Source organism: Dendrobates tinctorius, unplaced genomic scaffold (assembly GCF_039654945.1).
Source record: "Dendrobates tinctorius isolate UK_male_01 unplaced genomic scaffold, ASM3965494v1 ptg000069l, whole genome shotgun sequence".
Lineage (NCBI taxonomy): Eukaryota > Metazoa > Chordata > Amphibia > Anura > Dendrobatidae > Dendrobates > Dendrobates tinctorius.
The window spans coordinates 5,677,533-5,700,189 of record NW_027361737.1 but is presented as its reverse complement, the minus strand read 5'-3'; the positions used below and the strand labels follow the sequence as shown (position 1 = coordinate 5,700,189).

General features: G+C 44.3%; 1 protein-coding gene across 1 annotated transcript in view; it reads right to left on the bottom strand.

The window, feature by feature from the left end:
• Positions 1–11,289, bottom strand: part of LOC141095194 (transmembrane 4 L6 family member 4-like) — a 34,978-nt gene extending 23,689 nt beyond the window's left edge. The window contains exon 1 of the mRNA XM_073581072.1: positions 10,812–11,289. Coding sequence (XP_073437173.1) covers positions 10,812–10,985 — 174 coding nt within the window. The 5' untranslated portion in view covers positions 10,986–11,289. The remainder of the gene's footprint in view (positions 1–10,811) is intronic.
• Between the last annotated feature and the right edge of the window lie 11,368 nt (positions 11,290–22,657).

The window sequence follows — 22,657 nt, the reverse complement described above, 5'->3', positions numbered from 1 at the left end:
GTTTTCTTTATTTTCCCATGAAAATTGTAGATTCACTCTGAAGGCATCAAAACTATGAATTAACACATGTGGAATTACATAATTAACGAAAAAGTGTGAAACAACTGAAAATATGTCTTATTTTCTAGGTTCTTCAAAGTAGCCACCTTTTGCTTTGATTACTGCTTTGCACACTTTTGGCATTCTCTTGATGAGCTTCAAGAGGTAGTCACCGGAAATGGTTTTCACTTCACAGGTGTGCCCTGTCAGGTTTAATAAGTGGGATTTCTTGCCTTATAAATGGGGTTGGGACCATCAGTTGTGTTGTGCAGAAGTCTGGTGGATACACAGTTGATAGTCCTACTGAATAGACTGTTAGAATTTGTATTATGGCAAGAAAAAAGCAGCTAAGTAAAGAAAAATGAGTGGCCATCATTACTTTAAGAAATGAAGGTCAGTCAGTCTGAAAAATTGGGAAAACTTTGAAAGTGTCCCCAAGTGCAGTGGCAAAAACCATCAAGCACTACAAAGAAACTATCTCACATGAGGACCGCCCCAGGAAAGGAAGACCAAGAGTCACCTCTGCTGCGGAGGATAAGTTCATCCGAGTCACCAGCCTCAGAAATCGCAGGTTAACAGCAGCTCAGCTTAGAGATCAGGTCAATGCCACACAGAGTTCTAGCAGCAGACACATCTCTACAACAACTGTTAAGAGGAGACTTTGTGCAGCAGGCCATCATGGTAAAATAGCTGCTAGAAACATTGAACGAAAAGTACTTTGCAGAAATGGCTGTGGCATATAAGCGCCTGAAAGAATCGCAGGAGTTTGCTGCCACATTGGACTATCAGGGGCAGCTAAGCCGAGCCTGTCCCTGGAACACTGCTAGGAAAGCTGGGTGCTGCTGCTGGAAAGCTGGGCACTCCTCCACAGTGAAAGACTACAGCGAGAGCAGGAAGCAGTTGCCAGTGCAGCAAGCACTCACCCATCCTGGAGATCTGCAGCAGATGTAGTCCCCGACAGCCGGACTCGCGGAGCTGGAGCCGGAGGAGAAAACGGAGCAGCGCTCGCCCGCGGCCCAGGCTGTGTCAGAGCAGCCGCTGGAGGAACTGTTGTTGACCCCCCTGCGGAACCATAGGGCCTGGAGGCTGGTCCTGCCACACGGCAGGATGAAGAACAGTAGCAGACACTAGATGACGGGATCAGGAGCTGCGGAGGAGCAGCGAAGACCAGCCGAGCCTGGAAGAGTGGCGGATCGGCCTGAAGGGAGCTGCGGTGCTGGAAGAAGTTCCCACCCACCCGCCCTCTGCGAGAGACAGGCCCAAGGGCCCCGACACCGGCCCTCGGCCTTCCCTCCTGGCCTCCTCTCATCCTGTGTTCCCGGCTCCCGATGGATCTGCGGCCTATGCGGGGCCGACTGCCCTCCGCTCTATCAGGCCTCAGCTTCCCCTCTCCGCCTCTCACCGGCCAACATCCCCGGCACCCCACCTGCGGCTAGATCTACAGGAGCTTGGGGCCGAATGGAGCGGAACCACCACATCGCCAGAGATGAGTGCACCCCCACCGCCACCAGTGGTGGACTGCTGGGCCCCGATGCTGTCCTTCAGCAGGGGCTCAAGACCACCCATGCTCCTGCTGGGTATCCTCTGGGGCCGCCGGGCCCTCCAGAGGAGGTGTTGACCCACATGCAGGGGCAATTAAGGACCCCTCTGCCCCTGAGGCTTTTCCGCCATTTGGAGATGCGGCGGTGGAGTTCTCTTCGGCCCATGCCAAGGCCTGCTTCCCAAGTGAAGATACGGCGCAGGACGCGCGCCGTGGAATCCTCCATGGCCCCCTCTTCCCCTTCTAGTGCATGTTTATATCCCCACATTCCCCCAGGGTATGGAACCCTGCAGCGCTCATCTGAATAGTCCATGACGGTCCACAGGACCTGAGGAAAATTTTTGGGGGGCGTTTGTTGTGCTCCTATAGCAGAACTACTATGGAGAGAGTGAGCACTCATGGCCCAGGGACTGCAAGACATCCTGGTGCCCCAGAGCATTGGGGTGCCCTACTGCTGGCGAAGAAGAACAGCCATCAGGAGATGGCCCGGAGCACCATTGATGTTCACGGACTACCGGGACTGCTACCGGGACTGCTGTGCACCGTTGTGCAGCTCAAGGGACTGTTCTGCGTCCCCTCAGGGTAAGAAGCCTTGTGCCTGATGCAGAAGGGATGTGTTAGGGGTACTGTTCATAAAAGAAGGGGGCGCCCTTGCGTTTACAAATGTTTTTATAGTGGTAGTTGATAACAGCTATAACAAAGATTTGGGGGGTTATTATTGTGAATATTAGTACTCCGCTCCACCCACGGCTGTTACCCTGTTATATGCTGCATCATTCCATGTGCTGATCGGTTCCATCTCCTCTTAAAATATCTAATTAAAAATAATTGATTAAAAAAGACTAAAACAGACAAATTATCACATGAGATATTGTATTCCTATGTTGTCATTTTGCTTCTGCTGTTTGAGAACTATATTCAGTATATCTAGATATCTACTTCTTACAGAATCTGTTCTGCATAAAATGAATATTACTTGTTGTTTGGTAACTATAGCTGTAGTGAACGTGCCACACCGCCAGTAGCAATGTAGATAGAAGTACTGGAAAAATAAACCCCAAAATTTGCATGATCCTGCCTATATTTCTTGTTAAAAATGTGCAGTATTGAAAACATTTATAACTATTCCCCACTTCAGGCTTTTTACCTGTGTCTTCTCAACATATAGGCAAGGTCAATAACCTCAAATACATACAGAAGAGGTCGTTACTACTGGGCAAAATGACCTGAGAATTTTCGCTGATGGTACAGAAATTTGGATGCTTACTTTGGATGACCTTTATGATGAAACATGGGTTTGCTTAAAAAAAGTTCTTATTTAATGTTAGCTAATGCTTTCCTTACCCATTATGATGGTTGGACCCTGTTGGGGCAGGGGCAGCTAGACAGAGGTTTTCCCCATGATCATGTTACTGTAGGTCAAAGATCCGATCCAGTAGGCTATTATGATCATTAAGGAAGCTGTTACTGCAACAATATACAGTGATATGTTAAAGTTTGGGCACCCCTATTAATGTTAACCTTTTTTCTTTATAACAATTTTGGTTTTTGCAACAGCTATTTCAGTTTCATATATCTAATAACTGAAGGACTCAGTTATATTTCTGGATTCAAATGAGGTTTATTGTACTAACAGAAAATGTGCAATCTGCATTTAAACAAAATTTGACCGGTGCAAAAGTATGGGCACCTCAACAAAAATAACAGCCTCTAGTCGCTTCCTGTAGCTATTAATGAGTTCCTGGATCCTGGATGAAGGTATTTGTGACCATTCCTGTTTACAAAACAAGTCCAGTTCAGTTAAGTTTGATGGTCGCCGAGCATGGACAACCCGCTTCAAATCATCCCACAGATGTTCAATGATATTCAGGTCTGGGGACTGGGATGGCCATTCCAGAACATTGTAATTGTTCCTCTGCATGAATGACTGAGTAGATTTGGAGCGGTGTTTTGGATCATTGTCTTGCTGAAATATCCATCCCCTGCGTAACTTCAACTTCTTCACTGATTCTTGCACATTATTGTCAAGAATCTGCTGATACGGAGTTGAATCCATGTGACCCTCTACTTTAACAAGATTCCCGGTGCTGGCATTGGCCACACAGCCCCAAAGCATGATGGAACCTCCACCAAATTTTACTGTGGGTAGCAAGTGTTTTTCTTGGAATGCTGTGTTTTTTAGCCTCCATGCAGAACGCCTTTTTGTATGACCAAACAACTCAATCTTTGTTTCATCAGTCCACAGGACCTTCTTCCAAAATGTAACTGTACATATGACTGTATTCCTGTTTGGAATGTAGTAATAATTGCTATGTATAAACCCAAACAAGCCAAAAGTAATCAACTGATTGCTGCTGGTCAAGCTTCTCCACCCTTAGCTATAACAACCAATCAGTAACCTCGATGCATCTTTTCATTTCTCCTGCATCCGGCACTGTATGGGAAGTATATTAAATTTTTCTCAATCAAAGGTGAATCCTTCTAGGTAGGGATCACCTCTACGATGACTTGTCAGTGCATAGAAAACAGGTTCCTGAGTGGAGGCAGTCTAGTTAATTCTTTGAGGTTGACCTGTGAAAACAAGTTGTCACTTATTCCCAAGTTGATTGATGGGTGTCCAACTGCTGGGATAAGTACCGATCAGTAGAATGGGGAAATTTTATCCCTGTAAGAGTGGAGTGGCAGTGCGCATGTGCGACTGCTGCTCCATTCCTTCCCTTTCAGGCTGCACAGCGCTGCACTCGCCTTTCTCAGCAGCCTCATACAGAACAAACAATATAGCTGTCAGGAATCTGATCTTTGGCTCTATTTTGTAAATGGGATAAAAGGCCTCATCAGGATAAAAATCCCTATTCCCAATATTATGTAAGCGCATATACCATCTGACTTCATTAGTTTATGTTAGGTGCAGGGCCTGGCCACTTTTGCAGCTCCGGTAGGATTTGGCAAGTTTGGACAAATTTATTTAAAGTGTATAGGAAACTTTTGCTCATCTCTTTAGAATAGAGATAAAAACACAAGCCCTGACCTAGTCTGTAGGGATATAGTCATCTGTTTTTGGAGGTGACAATAAGCCAAGTTTTTCAAGAGTAATCCACTTCAGGGAATGCTGCTTTAGTGGAACCAATTGCTATTCCTAAATAATATTTTAAAGCCATTTTAGGAGGTTTTGAAGCAATTTTTTCTATAGTTTTTTTGCTGCCTTTTGAATTGACTGTCAAATTTGGAGCAGATTCGATGAAGGGATGTATCACTGCTTTTTACCATTGCAAGGTTTAAAAAAAAAAAAAAAAAACTCGTTAATCTTTCAATGAAATGAAAAGGAAGAGCATGCAGGGAATAGCAAGCTTTTTTAATGTGCATTTTGGAGACAATCTGCGTCAAATTACTCTATGTGAGCCTTGATTGAAGGTAAAAATAAATAGCTTCATATTGTACATTTTATTCCTATTAGATCCCTGGTGACATATCATCTGACATTTCAATACATATTGTGGTGCAGTGACCGCTGTGTCCGCTAGGGGGTGCTGTGTGGGTGTCCCAGGACAGCCGTATAAACATTTCCACTGCCCTGATAGGGGTAGGATACTGAAAGATCATAATGATCAGCAGAGGTACTGCTGACTAGTACGTCCTGTTACAATGTGTCAGGGAAGCCTGTGTGTGTGATTGTCTGCAATAGGACCTTGGGTGAGGTCATAGCCATGTGATCACCTGTGGGTGTGGTTATGGACCATATAAGGTACCTGAGGTCTGGTCACATGTGGTTGAATGCAGGGACCCGATTGGTCCAGAGAGGAAGGTCCCGCTGACATAGGGCTTCCTGCCTGACAGCACATGTGGACGCTGTGTGTAATGGCGATATGTGCCTGTTAGTTCCCTGGAGGGAATAAACGTGCAGCATGGTGAAACAGCACGAGGCAACCCTGACGTGGGTAAGATAACTTGGTGGCTAGAAAGCCTGCGCATTGAACAGTGCACATCTTGTGTGATGCAAGGATAACAGAGCTGAACTCTGTAATGGACGCAATGCTGACTGTATGCTGTTTTCTGTTGCTGTGATGGTTTATGAAGCTGAAATAAACCGCATGGATTATACTGCTTTATGAAAACCCGTGCTGGATGTGACTTATTCGCTGCCAAGCGAGTGTCCCCCCAACCCTGAATGACAGCGCTACCTCACAAATGGTGGAGAATTGCTAAGGGCAATATAGGAGCCTTGTTGCTGGGGGCAACGGAAAAGGACTGCCAAAAAAAAAAAAATACTTTGTTGCTAAGGGCTGCAGTTCCAACAGCACATGTTGCAGTGCTGGCAACGCTGAGCCAGGAGGGCTGACTATTGTGAAAGCCGTACACTGACAGCAGCTCAGTGGAAGAGACGGGTGATTGCTAGGGTGCCTCTGCGGATAAGAGGTACCCGAGGACCTGTGTGGCCGACACAGGTAACGACAGGTGTTCGTTGTTGTACTGACCTGGATCAGTGAGCAAGGTCCTGGAGGGTCAGTGTTGGGAGGTTCTGAGAGAGGAATTGGATCCCTGGAACACGTGATATGACCTTGGACCTGGTGAGGCCGGTGTGTTGGGAGACCCTGGGAGGAGGGTCGGCTCCCTGAATAGCACCCGGTGTGCCCTGTGTGTTGGACGGTCTCAGGCGGAGACGGTACGTCCTGAATAGTGCACAGACAGGATACGTGAGTTTTTTGGAGTTTTTTCCTGCATGTGTTTTTCCTTTTTTCCTCTGCAAAACCTGAAGGTGCTTGCTGTGGCTCAGTGGGGTCACGAAGATCTCGCAGCACAGGGACCTGGTGTTTTTCTTTTTTTGGGATCTCCTCTTTCAGCATTGGTACCATCCTGCTGCAGCGTTATTGCATGTGACTAAGCGGATACAGTAGTTGTGGCTTTACACAACTATTAAGGGTGAGTACCCTGTATTATTTCTTTATACCCATTATACCTGCACTGGTAAGGCCCTATGGGCGCGCTTTTGTGGTTTCTTTTATCTTCGAGGGTGACAAGCGGCTTCCGGTAACCCGGCGGGGTTACGAAGGGGACAAGCGGCTTCCGGTGGATCAGCGGGTCCACGAAGACGGCGCAGCAGGAGCTGCAGTGACACCAGCAGCTGTGTGTGAACAGCAGCCGGTGATCGGTGACAGCAGGAGCTGTGGTGGTGCCAACAAAGACTTGTGTGGTATCGTAAGAGACACAAACTGTGGTGTGAACTGTGGTCTGAGAAGACCGGTATAACAGACATGGGGAGATCCCGAAAGGGAGTGGAGTCCCAAAAGGGGGCGGTGACCCAAATCGGGGTAGTAGCACAAAAGGGGGTGAAGTCCCAAATTGGCGCGGTAACCCATAAAGGGGTGGAGTCCCAGGAGGGGGCGGCAACCCAAAGTGGGGTGGTGGTCCAGAAAAGGGCCAAGTTTGAAGAAATGACAGCGCTAGATGACTCAGTGGGTACATCTGGAGTACCGCAGTGTGTGTGTATGACTTGGTCAGAATGTGGGATATCCTTTCCGGATAGTGACGATGGGCTGCAGGTGTGTAACGTGATGCTGCATCGGGAAGGAGTCCCTGGTAGGCTGGACTCAAAGAGTCAGGTGACTCTCAAAGGAACTCTGCTCATTTTAGCTCTGACCGAGAAAAACGTCAGAGTTCGCTGCCTCCACGGGGTCATTGTGAATTATAAGGTGGACAGAGTCCTAATTGAGATGACAAAGGGGGAGTGCCAAGGTGGTAGTAGGCCACCAAACTTAGTGCATACCTTTGAGAGGCGCCGGGACTTTGTCATGTTTAAAGATGTGGGGCAGGAGGATAGAGATGTTTCTACTGTAGGGCTAGCAGACACTGAGACGCTGACGCCTCCTAACGTGGACAGGCCAGACATAAGGGCGACCGGAGAAAGAATTGCGTCAGACGAATTTACTGACCTGATGTCAGTTCCACAGTGTGAATGAGAATGGTGTGGTAAACAAAAAGAGCGGAGCTGACACACGGATAGAGAGTGTCTTGGGGGTTCACCGTACGGTGTGGTGTGACTGTGACGTGTTATTGCCAGTGGCCACCACTAGGACAGAATCTAATGCTGTGCTGACTGAAACTCATGACAGGACTGGTGGTAACCTGATCGAGAGGATAACAGGAATAGAAACACAGTCAGAGGGTAACCGGGGGGTTCACTCGACTGATAGGACTGACTCAGTGGTGCCCTTTGACGATATAGTTAAAGAATTAGTGGTGCGACACGTGCTGGCCAAAAGAGAACAAGATCAGGAGATACAACTAATAAAAGAGACAGTGGAAGAACATGTCAAACAAGAGAGAATCTTGAGACAATTGGCCGAGCACAAGGTGGAGGGGCTCGAGAAAGAAGTCTTGGAGCTCAGAGGTCACCTGTCCACCTGGCAAAGTGTGAACAAGAGCCTTAAGGAAGAGATTGAGGAACTCAGAGGAGTAGTAGAAGGTCTTCTGCGGGAGAAGAGCTTGGACGGAGATGTGCAGCAGCTGGGTCCGAGTGATAACAAGAAGGAACTGCCGGTACCTATCTTGGCAAAGGCTCGTGAAGAGATAAAATCTCCTGAAGTTGGTGAGCAAAGAGCCGAAGAAGACAGTCACCTGGTCGGGTCAACTGTAGTGAGGGAAGTGTCCGTGGTAAAGCCAGAGTCTTCTGTCCAGGAAGAGAGCAAGACCACGACCTTCAAATCTGTGATCGAGGTACCCGAAAACATGCAAGAAGCCTGTGCGGAGGAAGGGGTACATGAGGCTTTCAAAGAGGCGGTCAAAGCATGTGAGGTGCACTGGGCACCTGAGACTCGGCAGCTGGTGATAGTATCAGCCAGGGAAGATACATCAAACCGAGTAGCTGTCCTGAAAGAGATGCATTTGCAGTGTCTACGTGTCAAACAATTGGTTAGGCAGAGTAATATGAAGGCTGCTCGACGCCTAGAGATAGCAAGAGAGGCTATGGATCGGTTGGGTTTGAGGAAAGATGTGGTTCTGGTACCCAAAACTCTGATTGGGAGAATCATTGGAAGGTCCGGGAAGGTAATGCAAGACCTTGTGAATATCTCCGGTGTGGTGAGGGTGAGGATCCCTCCTGATGATGACCAGGTATCCAGGGAAGTGGATAGGATTTCCATCATGGTGGTTGGCTCCGTGGAAAGCCTGAGAGAATTTCGGATGCTCGTGGAGTATCAAGTGGAGTACCTGCAAGAAATTGAGCAGTTGAGGCTGGACCGTCGGCGAATTAATAAAGAAATAAAGAATACCAGGTGGCAGCCGCCTCCAACCCAAGATGTAAGGACCCGAACGGTTCCTCCAAGAAGTGACAGGGCAGATGGCAGAAGAGTGTCAGCAAGGGGTAGTTCGACTGGCAGGATGACGTTGAAAGACCATATTTCCTGTGAGACGCTGACTGAGTCAGACTCAGACCAGACAGCAGACTCTACTAAGACTTATGACCGCACCAACCGAAAGAGACGGTCAGTGAGAGATCAGGTGACGAAGCATACTGCAGACAGGTGGAGACTAGAGAGTGTCTGATGACGCAGACAAACCGTGACTGGGGGGTCAAAGACAATGACCGGTATTATGACCGCTGGGAGCGGGGGAGGCCTAACGTAGAGATGAGGCCGTATGACAAATGGAGACGTTCTCTCGACCTGGTGGGCAAGGTGTAGTGAGTGCCCAGTCTCAAGAGCCGGGGGTTATGCTGTGTGTTCAACCCCACAGGTTTGAACATAGGGGGGAGGTATGTGGTGCAGTGACCGCTGTGTCCACTAGGGGGTGCTGTGTGGGTGTCCCAGGACAGCCGTATAAACATTTCCACTGCCCTGATAGGGGTAGGATACTGAAAGATCATAATGATCAGCAGAGGTACTGCTGACTAGTACGTTCTGTTACAATGTGTCAGGGAAGCCTGTGTGTGTGATTGTCTGCAATAGGACCTTGGGTGAGGTCATAGCCATGTGATCACCTGTGGGTGTGGTTATGGACCATATAAGGTACCTGAGGTCTGGTCACATGTGGGTGAATGCAGGGACCCGATTGGTCCAGAGAGGAAGGTCCCGCTGACATAGGGCTTCCTGCCTGACGGCACATGTGGACGCTGTGTGTAATGGCGATATGTGCCTGTTAGTTCCCTGGAGGGAATAAACGTGCAGCATGGTGAAACAGCACGAGGCAACCCTGACGTGGGTAAGATAACTTGGTGGCTAAAAAGCCTGCGCATTGAACAGTGCACATCTTGTGTGATGCAAGGATAACAGAGCTGGACTCTGTAATGGAGGCAATGCTGACTGTATGCTGTTTTCTGTTGCTGTGATGGTTTATGAAGCTGAAATAAACCGCATGGATTATACTGCTTTATGAAAACCCGTGCTGGATGTGACTTATTCGCTGCCAAGCGAGTGTCCCCCCAACCCTGAATGACAGCGCTACCTCACAATATATAATACAAAAAAAAAATCACCGACCTTCTAGTGAGAGATTAATGTGCATATATTTACATATTTAAGTGTGAAAGTGCTTTACTTAAAAATAATTGAAATCAATTCCTAGCTTTGGAATGTTCTATACCATAATTTGGGCTGTTTTAAAAATCCGCTATTTTTTTAATTATAAGATTGATAAAAAGATTTGGGGAATATAAATTTATGAACATTATATACCAGACTGCTACATATTGATTATTTATTCCTGTATCTCCTATTTCAACACCTTTTTCTGAAATTTTAATCTATTATTCTTTATCTAATAAATGTTATTTTTTAATTACAAAAATTATTGTTGCTGGTCACTTCTATTTTGCACCTGACTACTAGATCAGAAGCAAAACATGTGTATACATAATTTGTGGTCATAATAAAGTTGTCAGGTGAAAAGAAGTTTGATAATATCGGTGATAACTTGACGATTGTGTGGATCGGACTGGTGGGACCTGTACGAACCGGTTTAGAATGGATTGGCAGTGCGCATGCTCGATGGTCACTCCATTCATTTTCTATGAGAATGATTGGAGCAGCTGTCGAGTATGCATGCTGCTGCTCCATTTGAAAGGGGAAAATAGTGCCTTGTTCAGCTAATCGGTTGAGTTCCCAGCAGTTGGACCCTACGAATTCAGCTGGCTAGGGAATAGGTGATAATATCTTTAACGTATCATAGACAATCCCTTTAAGGTAGCATAGACAAATAAATATGGGACTTATTTCTAAATATCAAAAGAGCTATTACTCACCAGAACCCCAGATCCCAATATTCCACCAAAGTACCAGACTTCATCTGAGATGTGCCCATTGCTCTCTGCAACCTTCCCTCCAGGAAAAAACAGCAGGATGTTTGCAAGAATACACAGGATAGCTAATGGAATCAGAGCAATGCCCAGACACTTTGCACAACCCCCAGAGCACATGCTGGCAATGGAGAAATGTTCTTCTCGTTACTGGAGTGTCTTGTGATAGAAGTATTAGAATAATCCTGGCTGGTCTGATGCTCCCCTCGAAGTGATCTCACAGTGACCCAGTCATTTGTATGACCACAGTCAACGGAATTCCGTTAAATACATTACACATGTGACAACCTTAAATTTTGCCATGACGACTTATGTACTCTGTTAATATTCTACTTGGAGGAACAGGATACTTTCACTGATCGGGCTTTCTCGCACTGATACAGATATTAAAATACCTCCCATGTTTCAGCCCAAAATTTCAACATACACAACCTTCTCTTACCTTTACCTCTTCTAATGATTAACTATTGGTTGGACAATGTGAGGGGTTGTTCTCTCACTCTCTGATGAAAGTCAAATAACAATGATGTTGATTCTGTTTTTTTGATTGTTGGATAATGGTAGTTTATGTTATCTTGAATATCAATAAATTAAAATATTCAACATGGACCTGACAATCATTTCACACTTGTGAGTTTCTGTCTGTAAAACAGGGAAGATGTATATCTTTGTACCGTGTTAGCCAGTAGATAGAAAAATATTCAGGATTGAGAGTCCTCAGTAGTTGATACCTTTTAATGGCTAACTGAAAAGATGGTAACACATTGCAAGCTTTCGAGACTACTCAGGTCTCTTCATCAGGCTAGACTAATACAAAATCTGAAGAGTCACATATTTATGCACAATACAGCCTAGAAAAAATGCAATAGATAAGACAAGTGACGTGAAGCAGAACTATCAATATGGGAGAGGGAGAAACATAAATATAAACATTGGACCAGTTCATAGATAAGGAGTCCGGATGTTTTATGGTCCTCTGATTGGGGTCTAGTTCTGTGTTGTGATGCCCCCACACGGTTTTAAAAGGAAATTCCTTAATTGATGTAAAAAGACATGGGGATTGCCTGTTTGTTTGGAAATCCCAACATGTATTCAGGTTGTCTAGCAGCCGCAAATCATGCAGCTACGGCGACAGAAACTAAGTCTCCGAGCACATCCAAATACTCGGAGATTATCCGAGCATGCTCAGGGAATCTCGAGTAACGAGTAAACTTGCTCATCACTAGTAGTAAGCATATTGTGGCAAAAAAGCACCTCCCACATTTAGCCATAACTACCGATGCAGCAGGGATATCAGTTGCTCTAGGGCCTACTTTTGTAAGGAAGTGGACAAGAGAGAAGATGAGTAGTGTTGTTGCCTAGCTGAGTAACTGCAAGAAAACACCGTCATTTGCTGGTCAAGGCAAAAGTGAAAGTAAAGGAAGAATTACAGTAGTAGGAACCTAATAGTGGGAACCTATGCTCTCGCAGGTAGAGTGTGATGACAACACCAGGAAGGTGACTCCTGTGTCACAGTTACTAATCATAAAAGGCCTGGCTGGGCCAAGAAGAGGCAGTTGGGACCAGATCCTGTACCAGGACAGGTCACCTGGCTGCTAGGTGGGCTGACAACCGCCATCACCACAGAAGTTTCCATAGCGATCAGATGCCAGAGAAGGCCTGAGCTTTGCGGAAGATTCATACCCCGTGTCAGTAGAAGATCCATAAGCAGTACCAGTAGAATATCTGTAAACACAGTGCCAGTAAAAGATTCATATCCTGCGACAGTAGAGGTTCCGTAAGCAGCGCCAGCAGAAGATCGTGACCAGACATCTGACTGGGATGATTTAGCGAATCCTGCTTTGAGCAGGGGGTTGGACCAGATGGCCCAGGAGGTCCCTTCCAACTCTACGATTCTATGATTCTATGATCTGAAACAGGCTCGGGAGACGATCCAGCTGTAGCAGAGGACCATTCCTGTGGGCCGTTACTTCCAGCATAGACATACGGTACAGGGTGTGGGCTGTGGCCATGCTTCAGGGAGTGAAGATGGCCAGTGCGACGAGCACACTGTATACCCAGTGACTCGCATATCTAGGACTTGCGGTCTAACAGGTAATACCTGTGACTTCCGCTAGGGCCAATGAAACAATTAGAGGTCTTTTTAGAGACTACAATGGGGACGGGCCTAGTACTGAGAGCAAAGCCTGTGAAGTTGAGACACAAAGGCATTAACAGTCATTTAGGGTGGTGATACGCGTCGGGTCCCTGTTCTGCCTGGCTCCACTCCACACAGGCTCCTTTCACGGATAACGCTAATCTGTGTTATTATTTTTCTCAGGTGGCTATTTTAGCCCATACCTTATCCTCATGTGCCCATAATTGCTAGGCCACATTGTGCGCTACAGTGTCTAATGTCTGTCTTTCAGGACTCTCTTAATTATAGGTTGGCTATTTAAGCCTATGATTTTCTGCAACCTATGCATTGTATATGGGTAAGCTGCCCTTGGTAACATGTTTATTTCTAAATATTTCTATGTGGTTATACTTTACATGTCCCCTGTTGTGCAGTGACCCCAAGCTACCAATATGAGCTTTGCTATATAGAGGTTTGAACCAACATTCAATGCACATATATTTACGTAGGAATTTATTTCTCATTTTCTGTATAGGCACTGAGTTTATTCCGTAGATGCTTTATGCCCAGCACATCATGGTATGCTGTTTATATGGAACATGGGTGTGTATTTAAAACCATTATAGTGTGGAGTGTTCAGCTTCAGGTGGTTGGCCCTATTATGAGCCTAGCGCTATCTGTTCATATGTCACATGCGTGACTATTTTTAATGTTTTTAAATGTTTTGTACTTGTCTTCTTGTGTCCAATAAAACTTGATTTATTTTAAGCTATTCCCTGCTTTGGGTGATCCCCTGTTTGTGGCCTATTCCTTTTTTCTCTTTTAAACTGCTAGATAACAAGAACGGTGTATGCAATAGAACATTGCATAGATATTGTATTTAGTCGCATTGCTGTGTCATAATATACTGTATTGACCCTGTTACTGTTACCAGCAAAATAATGATTACTTGCATATATATATATATACACACACACTTAGAAATAGATTTTACTTTTTACGTTAGTCAAATAAATAGTGTTGGTTAAGTACCACTGTCTCCTTATTATCTGCTCTGTTGCATTCAAGTAACCAACTTACACTTTTACGTAGACTTAGCTAATAAATATTTTGAATTATGGATGGAGAGAAGATGTGTATACTATTGGGTTGCCCAGCAGCATGCCTGATCCCTTTACTTTTCCTATGTTTTTGGCCAATTTACAGCTGACATCAACCCCAAGCCCCATTACCCTGATTGCCAACGCATCAGAGCAATCGGAAAGAGCGAAGGCGAAGCGTCAGAATTGGTGCATCTAATGTAATGCTCCACATCTAGGGCAGCTGCGGGCTGTCTGCTTTACCTTTTTTGGCCCCAAAAAAATGGGAGGAACCACATAGTTTTTTTCATTTATTTATTAGGTTAATAGATGCACAATAAGTTCCACACTCCTGGTACTAATGTGTCATGGGGTTACGAAATTATATGTCTGCGGGATATCTATCTATCAAGAAAAAAATGGAACGGCACCAAAGCAATACCTTATTAAAGTGCACACTTCCCCAACCAGTGTTCAATTGGCATAGCAGGATAAGTAACAAAAATACGGGGATGAAAACGTAGCGCTGCCAAGCCACTGGGCATTAAAGTTCACTTTTTTTTACTTCATGTGCTGTTTCCCTGTTTTTTTGCTACTTATCTATCTATCTATCTCTTTATCTATCTATCTTCTTATGTAAGATTTTTTTCCTTTTTTTTAACTAGCTTTAAGCTACAAAAAGCCATCAATGCTGAACAAAAACTCAGGTGAAAAACGTAATGCATGCATTGTCTATTGCGTTTTTCCTTCCAAGAGATGCAGAAATGGTGCCGAATTTTCTGCATCCAAATACTCGACGTGTGAATATACCCTAAGATGCCCCATTTTTGATGCAGAGACAATAGGCAGCGTCAAAAGCTCAACAAAAACTTTCCCGCCGTGACCTCGGTGAGATCCCCGCTAGCACCGTGAGAAAAACTCTCATGGTGCTAGCAGGGATCTCACCGAGGTCATGGCAGTTCAGCCTAGCAGGGAACGCAGTCTCAGTGACCTGCAGTAACCTCCATGATGTCACTGCCGGTCACTGAGGCTGCTCTCACAGCAGTTCAGTCACCAGTGGTTCTCAGCCTAGACGTTCGCATCTTGGCACCGTCTAGGTTGAAAACTGTTTATCCTCCAGACATGGATTACGGCATGGGACAAAATGATGGATAGGTGAGGGATATTGTTGTTTTTTTATTTTGGGCTTATTACAGGAGAACAAAGGCTTCGGTGGTGGAATTAGGCATTAGGTGAGTACAACTGTGTTTGTTATTTTTAAATAAAAAAGTAAAACTGTGTTTTGTTTTATTTCTAATAAAGGACTTTATTCTGGTTGTGTCTTTATTTACCATACCACTACAGGATAAGTAATGGATAGGTGTCTTATAGACGCCTCTCCATTGCTAAACCTATGGCTTGATGTCACCTGACAATGCAAAGGTGACATCAACTCCACAAATATTAACCCCACTTGCCACCACTACAGGGCAATTGGGAAGAGCAGGGCAAGGTGCCAGAATTGGCACATCTAATAGATGTGCCTTTTCTGGGCAGCTGCGGGCTGCTATTTTTAGGCTGGGGGGCCAATATCCATTGCCCCTTACCAGCCTGAGAATACCAGCCCCAGCTGTCTGCTTTAGCAAGGCTGGTTGTCAAAAATGGGAGGGACACCACGCCGTTTTTTAAAACTATTTAAATAATTTTTAAAAAACAGCGTGGGGACCACTTTATTCTTGATAACCAGCCTTGTTGAAGCTGACAGCTGTGAGTTTTGCCTGGCTGGTTATCAAAAATACAGCGGAACCCACGCCATTTAAAAAAAAAATTATTTACAGCGAAGGACCCGGCTAATGAATACACCCATCAGCTGGTCCTGCACTTGCTGTTATTAGCGGCAGCAGGTGTCAGATGATGGGAGCAGTAGTCCCATCCGCTGACACCAGTGACCGGAGGTAAACTTTATACCTCTGATCACAGCTGAAGCGCTCATGCTATCTTTTGACAGAATGGTAACCGCAGCTCTCCGACCGGCGGGAATGGTTTCACCGCCGATCAGAAGCTGTGTTTGCTGCGCTGTCATGCACATGACAGTGTGACAAACACTTCCTGGTGAAGTCCATGATCAATGTCCGTGCCCGAACAGTAGGTATTTGATATAGACACCGAACTTTACTGTTCGGGTTCGCCCATCTCTATAGGCGCACAGTCATAGAGCGCTTACTGGTGGAGGTAAAAGACCTGTAAGTAGAATTTATGTTATACACTATTGATATGCCATAAAGGTCACAGAAAGTAACACTCTCTTTTATTCTTAGTGCGACCCCTGGATTGGTTCAGTGTGACAATATGGCCCTTAGACCAACAATATTGTTCACCCCAAGTGTATAGCAAGAGACATGTCAATCTATGGGAGCAGGACCAGAAGAAGCTGGAGACCTGCTCCTTGGACTAGTCACCAGAGATACATGGTCCCCGGCTGTCTACAGCATTTCAGAGTAAAACACTATGCAGCCAAGGTTTAATTGATGTTGCCTGTTGTTCGTTTGAGTAGAATGAATCTGCTGTCAAGATCATTTTAAAAGGTCCATGGGAATGGTGAAAACTTGCTGATCCAAGGAGGTCTAATCATTGGGACACTCACAAATCCTAAGAATATGCTCTGCAGAGCCCCGTCTGAATGGAATGGTGGTCAATCATGTGCACCACAGCTTTATTCATTCTGTATGGACTACTGGAGATACAATAGCTTTTATACTTTTTAAAGCCAACAAGACACTACAAAGACCAGTTCTTGGATTGATGGTGAGGTTGAATCCCCAAAGATCAGCAAGAAATCACCAATTTTTTTGATAGGCGATAGATTAAACAGATATTCCCATCTCTAGAAGCTATGTATACAGTAGCATTGTTAGTATGTGTTACGTAGTTACGTAGAGGCACGTAAAGTCTGGAGTTGGATTCATGTATAAAATCAGTATTACAATTTTTATGAGGAAGTGCTTCATATCATTGTTTGTTTTTGTTTACATGATCCATAATTATCAACTTCTTATTATTGGGAGGCTCATTATCCCCTTAGCGACAGCCAGTTTGCAGCTTAATGACCAGGTCAATTTTTACAATTCTGACCACTGTCCCTTTATGAGGTTATAACTCTGGAACGCTTTAATGGATCCTGCTGATTCTGAGATTGTTTTTTCGTGACATATTGTACTTCATGTTAGTGGTAAAATTTCTTCGATAAGTCTTGTGTTTATTTATGAAAAAAACGGAAACATGGCGAAAATTTAGAAAATTTTGCAATTTTAAAACTTTAAATTTTTATGCCCTTAAATCAGAGATGTGTCGCACGAATTTCTTAATAAATAACATTTCCCACATGTCTACTTTACATCACCACAATTTTGGAAGCAAAATTTTTTTGTTAGGAAGTTATAAGGGTTAAAAGTTGACCAGCGATTTCTCATTTTTACAACAAAATTTACAAAACCATTTTTTTTAGGGACCACATCATATTTAAAGTCATTTTGAGGGGTGTACATGACAGAAAATACCCAAAAGTGGCACCATTCTAAAAACTAGACCCCTCAAGGTGCTCAAAACCACATTCAAGAAATGTATTAACCCTTTAAGTGCTTCACAGGAACTAAAGCAATGTGGAAGGAAAAAATTAACATTTAACTTTTTTTGCAAAAAATTTACTTCAGAACCAATTTTTTTATTTTCACTAATGTTAAAAGAGAAAATCAACCACAAAATTTGTTGTACATTTTCTACTGAATACGCTGATACCCCATATGTGGGGGTAAACCACTTTTTCAGCACACGGCAGAACTCACAAGGGATGGAGCGCCGTTTGACTTTTTCAATGCAGAATTGGCTGGAATTGAGATCGGATGCCATGTTGCGTTCGGAGAGCCCTTAATGTGCCTAAACAGTGGAAACCTCCAACAAGTGACCCCATTTTGGAAACTAGACCCATTAAGGAACTTATATCGATGTGTGGTGAGCACTTTGAACCTTCAAGTGCTTCACAGAAGTTTATAACGTAGAGCCGTGAAAATAAGAAATCCATTTTTTTTTCCACAAAAATGATCTTTTTGCCCCCCAATTTTTTTTTACAAGGGTAACAGGAGAAATCATACCCCCACAGTTATTGTGCGATTTGTCCTGAGTGCGCTGATACCCCTTATGTGGGGGGGAACCACTGTTTGGGCGCATGGGAAAGCTTGGAAGGGAAGGAGTGCCATTTTGGAATGCAGACTTTGATGGAATGGTCTGCGGGCATTATGTTGCGTTTGCAGAGCCCCTGATGGGCCTAAACAGTGGAAACCTCCAACAAGTGACCACATTTTGGAAACTAGAGCCATTAAGGAACTTATCTAGATGTGTGGTGAGCACTTTGAACCTTCAAGTGCTTCACAGAAGTTTATAAACGCAGAGCCGTGAAAATAAAGTCTTTTTTATTTCCACAAAAGTGATTTTTTTAGACCCCCAAAGTTGGTAAATAGTGGAAACCCCTCAATTCTTGCTCCAACCCTAACCCAAACACACCCCTAACCCTAATCCCAACCCTAATCCCTAATCCTAATTCTAACCCTAATTCTAGTTCGCCCTAACCCTAACCCTAGTCCAACGCTAACCCTAGCCCTAACCCTAGCCCTTACCCTAGCCCTAACCCTAATGGAAAACTGAAAAAAAAAATATTTTCTATATTTTGTTATGTTGGCCTAACTAAGGGGGTGATAAACGGGGGGATTATGTACTATTTTGTTTATTTTGATCACGATGATAATTTATCATTGTGATTAAAATGAATGAATGGAATCTGCCAGCCGGAGCCTGCAGATTCCTGGCGGGCGCACTGCGCTTGTGCCCGCCATTTTCTCCGGATCCAAGATGGCGGCGCCCACCGGAGGATGCCGGCGGGACGCGGGACCACCAGGAGGGGACAGAGGACCACGGAGAGGTAACGGGAGGGATCAGGGACCCTCTTTCTCTCTCCTCTGATATGCGATCACATCACAGGAAAGAGAAATTTAATGCACAATCGTGGCTTATAGGGTTAATAACGGCGATCGCAAAAGCGGGGTCGGTAAAAAAACAACCGATTCTTGTTCTCTGGGGTCTCGGCTACCCCCGGCAACCGAGACCCTGGAGAAAATCCGACACTGGGGGCGCTATTCACTTTCTCCACAGCGCCGTGAATTAGCGGCGCTGGGGTTTTAGTACAGTTAAATACCGCCGTTAAAAGGCGTATCAGCTGTCGCTAAGGGTAACAGAAAAAATCTAGTATATGATTGGTAAATATTTACAGTGCTGTGCTAAGCCTATGTTCTCCAACCTGTGGCTCTCCAGTGGTTATGAAAATTACAACTCCCAGTATGCCATGGAAACCTCAGCTATTTCAACAATGCAAAAGCCTTCGAAAATAACAATGGTGTTTTATGCTTTTCTAGTCGTGACTTTGCCACAATTGTGGTCACATTATGAAATAGGTCCTTTTGCTTCCCAAATAGTGACATCAGTTGTGGCAAAACAACGATACCTACAATATCTAATTAGACGTCGCTTTTTTTGCTGTGTAGTAATCATGCAGATTTGTGTCTCCACGTTACTACAATATGTCAATATACCCAGAACCAACGTAAAAGTTCTGCTTAGAGATCTCACCTCTTATAGTTCCTCATATATGAATACTTACCATAAAAAGATACAGTATATTGGGCAACTACATTAACTACACTTTGGCACATTTACCAGTACAGTCAGGGCTGCCACTAGGAATTTTGGGGCCCCATACTGGCAAAATTTTTGGGGCCCCCTTGAGACTCCACCCAGGCTCCACCCCAGCCCCGCCTCCACCCCTCGAACTGTCCACAGTCCCACCGCTCTCTCTTAGAAAAACTCCACTTCTCACCAATCACACATTAACAGTTCCCATCACCAGATCACACATATAGCCAGCAGCTCTTGTTTTGGCCAAAAGATTTTTTTAATCTGCCACAATGACAAGGTAGACTCTTTTGACTGGGCCCTACTGTACTCTAACCTATTAAAAATTTGTTAAAATATGCAATACAATTTAGGTATATTTCTATTTATTTTTAAAATGACCAATAATATCACATCCAAAGGGACAAATACCACCGCACCATGACCACACACCATATTACCACCACATAGTGACCTATAATACCACATACAAGGAACAAATACAGCCACACCATGTCCAGACCACATATTACCACCACATGGTGACTGAATACTACAATATTGATCATTAATAAAAAAACACAATACTATCACCATAAGTGCCATTATACTCAGGAGATCTGTACTTAGTATGCAGTGTCCGTGTACAGGTAATACAGTGATCACCAGTGACAATATACACAGGAGCTCTGTATATAGTGTCAGTGTAAAGGTAATACAGTGATCACCGGTGACATTGTACACAGGAGCTCAGTATATAGTGTATAGTGTCAGTGCACAGTTAATACAGTGATCACTGGTGACATTGTACACAGGCACTCTGTATATAGTGTATAGTGTCAGTGTACAGGTAACACACTGACTCACCAGTGACGGCTCTAGGTGAAGTCCTTCATCTTCGCTTTTCATCTTCATCCAGCACAGACCGCCATCACGTCTTCCAACCAGGGCTCATCTCTGCAGGAAATAACAGGAAAGTTATCTAGAGCTCCGCTTGCAGAACACATTACTTAATTTTTTAGTCGCTCTGCACAGTAACAGGACTGCCCCTCCATTTAAAACAGTGTCCTCAAAAAAATAAAATAAATACATCACTGCAGTAATAATATCCCTTAATTAGCCCCTATGGTAATAATATCCTACGTCCTAGCCCCGTGTATCTCATTCCTGACTCCAGCCATATGTTCTCCCATCCTGCCCTCATGAGTATCCATTCTGCCCCATATGACACCCCCATCCTGCCCCATCTGTCCCATGATCTTTCCCCATCTGTCCCGTTATCCTGCCCCATCAGTCTCATGATCCTGACCATCTGTTCCAAGATCCTGCCCCATCTGTCTCCATTGTATAAAGTCTGAGGTTCCTTGCAAATTCGAACAACCTGCAATTCTGTGAGAATCAGCAAAAAAAAAATGCCGGCATCAATTCACACATACTACATACTCGGTGATCAAGCTAATGGCATCAGGAGCAGTAGCACGGGCTTTCCCATAATGCTCTGTAAAAATCCGATAACATTGTGTGGCACAGTCAATCAGGGGCTATCACAGGCAGTAGGAAACATAGGGGCTGGCCAAAGATTGCCATATTATGCCTGTACTGTGTAGGGATAGGAGCTCAGAGCACACAGAATTTTGATAGAAAAAGGCAAAACCTGGGAACTAGGGAGGGTGATGAGGAATTGAGGCCATAAGAGGAGGAGGTTGCTGCATAGATGATACACTGCACATGCAATGTGCATCAAAAACATCCTATGAGGCCAAATCAGCTTTTTCTGTGGTCTGCTCTGGGGTAGGTAATGCAGATTGGATTGTTCGAAAGGTCTAGTCACGGTGGTGGTGAGTCATATGTGCAGGCTTCTCATGTGTGGGAATTTTTTTTTCATATTGCTGGAAGACCAATCTACTACATTGGACAGGCTGTGCTGCTGGAAAATAAGGCAGGTACATCCTGTTACACATCAAATAGCAACTTCAATCACTCGGTCAGCACATGAAATAGCATAATTTACTCATGTGGAGAAAGCAATCTGACCAGCAAGATGAACAACGCCCAAGCTGCCCTCCTTCCTCTCCTCGTCATCATCTCTCTTGTAACCAAAGTGCACCCACAAGCAGTGCCTTGTTGTTATCATCATCCCATCATCATATTCACCTAGTGCTTTCCATACACTTCCTCTTCTACTTCCATTGTAGCTTCAGTTCTCATTTTGTGTGCCCAAGAAATGTGTTCAAACATCCAATTACATGGAAACTGTACTCCCACATGTCCAAGTTCACCACAATTGATGTCAGACCATCTGGATAGCATTGCCTTTTGCAAAAAAAATTGTGTACTCTCAGGCTCAATGGAAGATCCCTATCCGCCGTTATTTATTGTACCAAATGGCAGGTTTGGGCACAAAATGCAACATTTTTTCAACATCAAAATTTATCATATTACCCACAGAAATGTTTCAGTACAACAAACTCACCTTCTTTCTAATTTTGCAGGAAATTAAATATTATTGTGAATGCATTTGGGTTGAATTTTCCTAGCAGCACCCTAATCAGGATTGTGATAGATTAATAATTTTACATAATTATCAAACTAAAATTCTTTAAACTTGATCCGTAAATAATTTTCAAAATTTGTTAAGAAATTTTTGTCTCCAGAAAATAGGGGATAATTTTTGGAAGACTTCGTAAAAAGCAAAATCATTTTATGATTAGCAAATCAGTTGCAGACTGCCCAAAATTATATTATTCTTTCACTTGTAGTTGAGAGATCATTACAGCTTTACATTCAAAACAGTGTACCTGTTTTGGCTTCCTGATTAAAGGGATAATTTTTGGACAGCTTATGAAAAAGCTATCACTTCTTCATTTAGCAAAGTACAAAGCTCTTTTTACCATACAAAC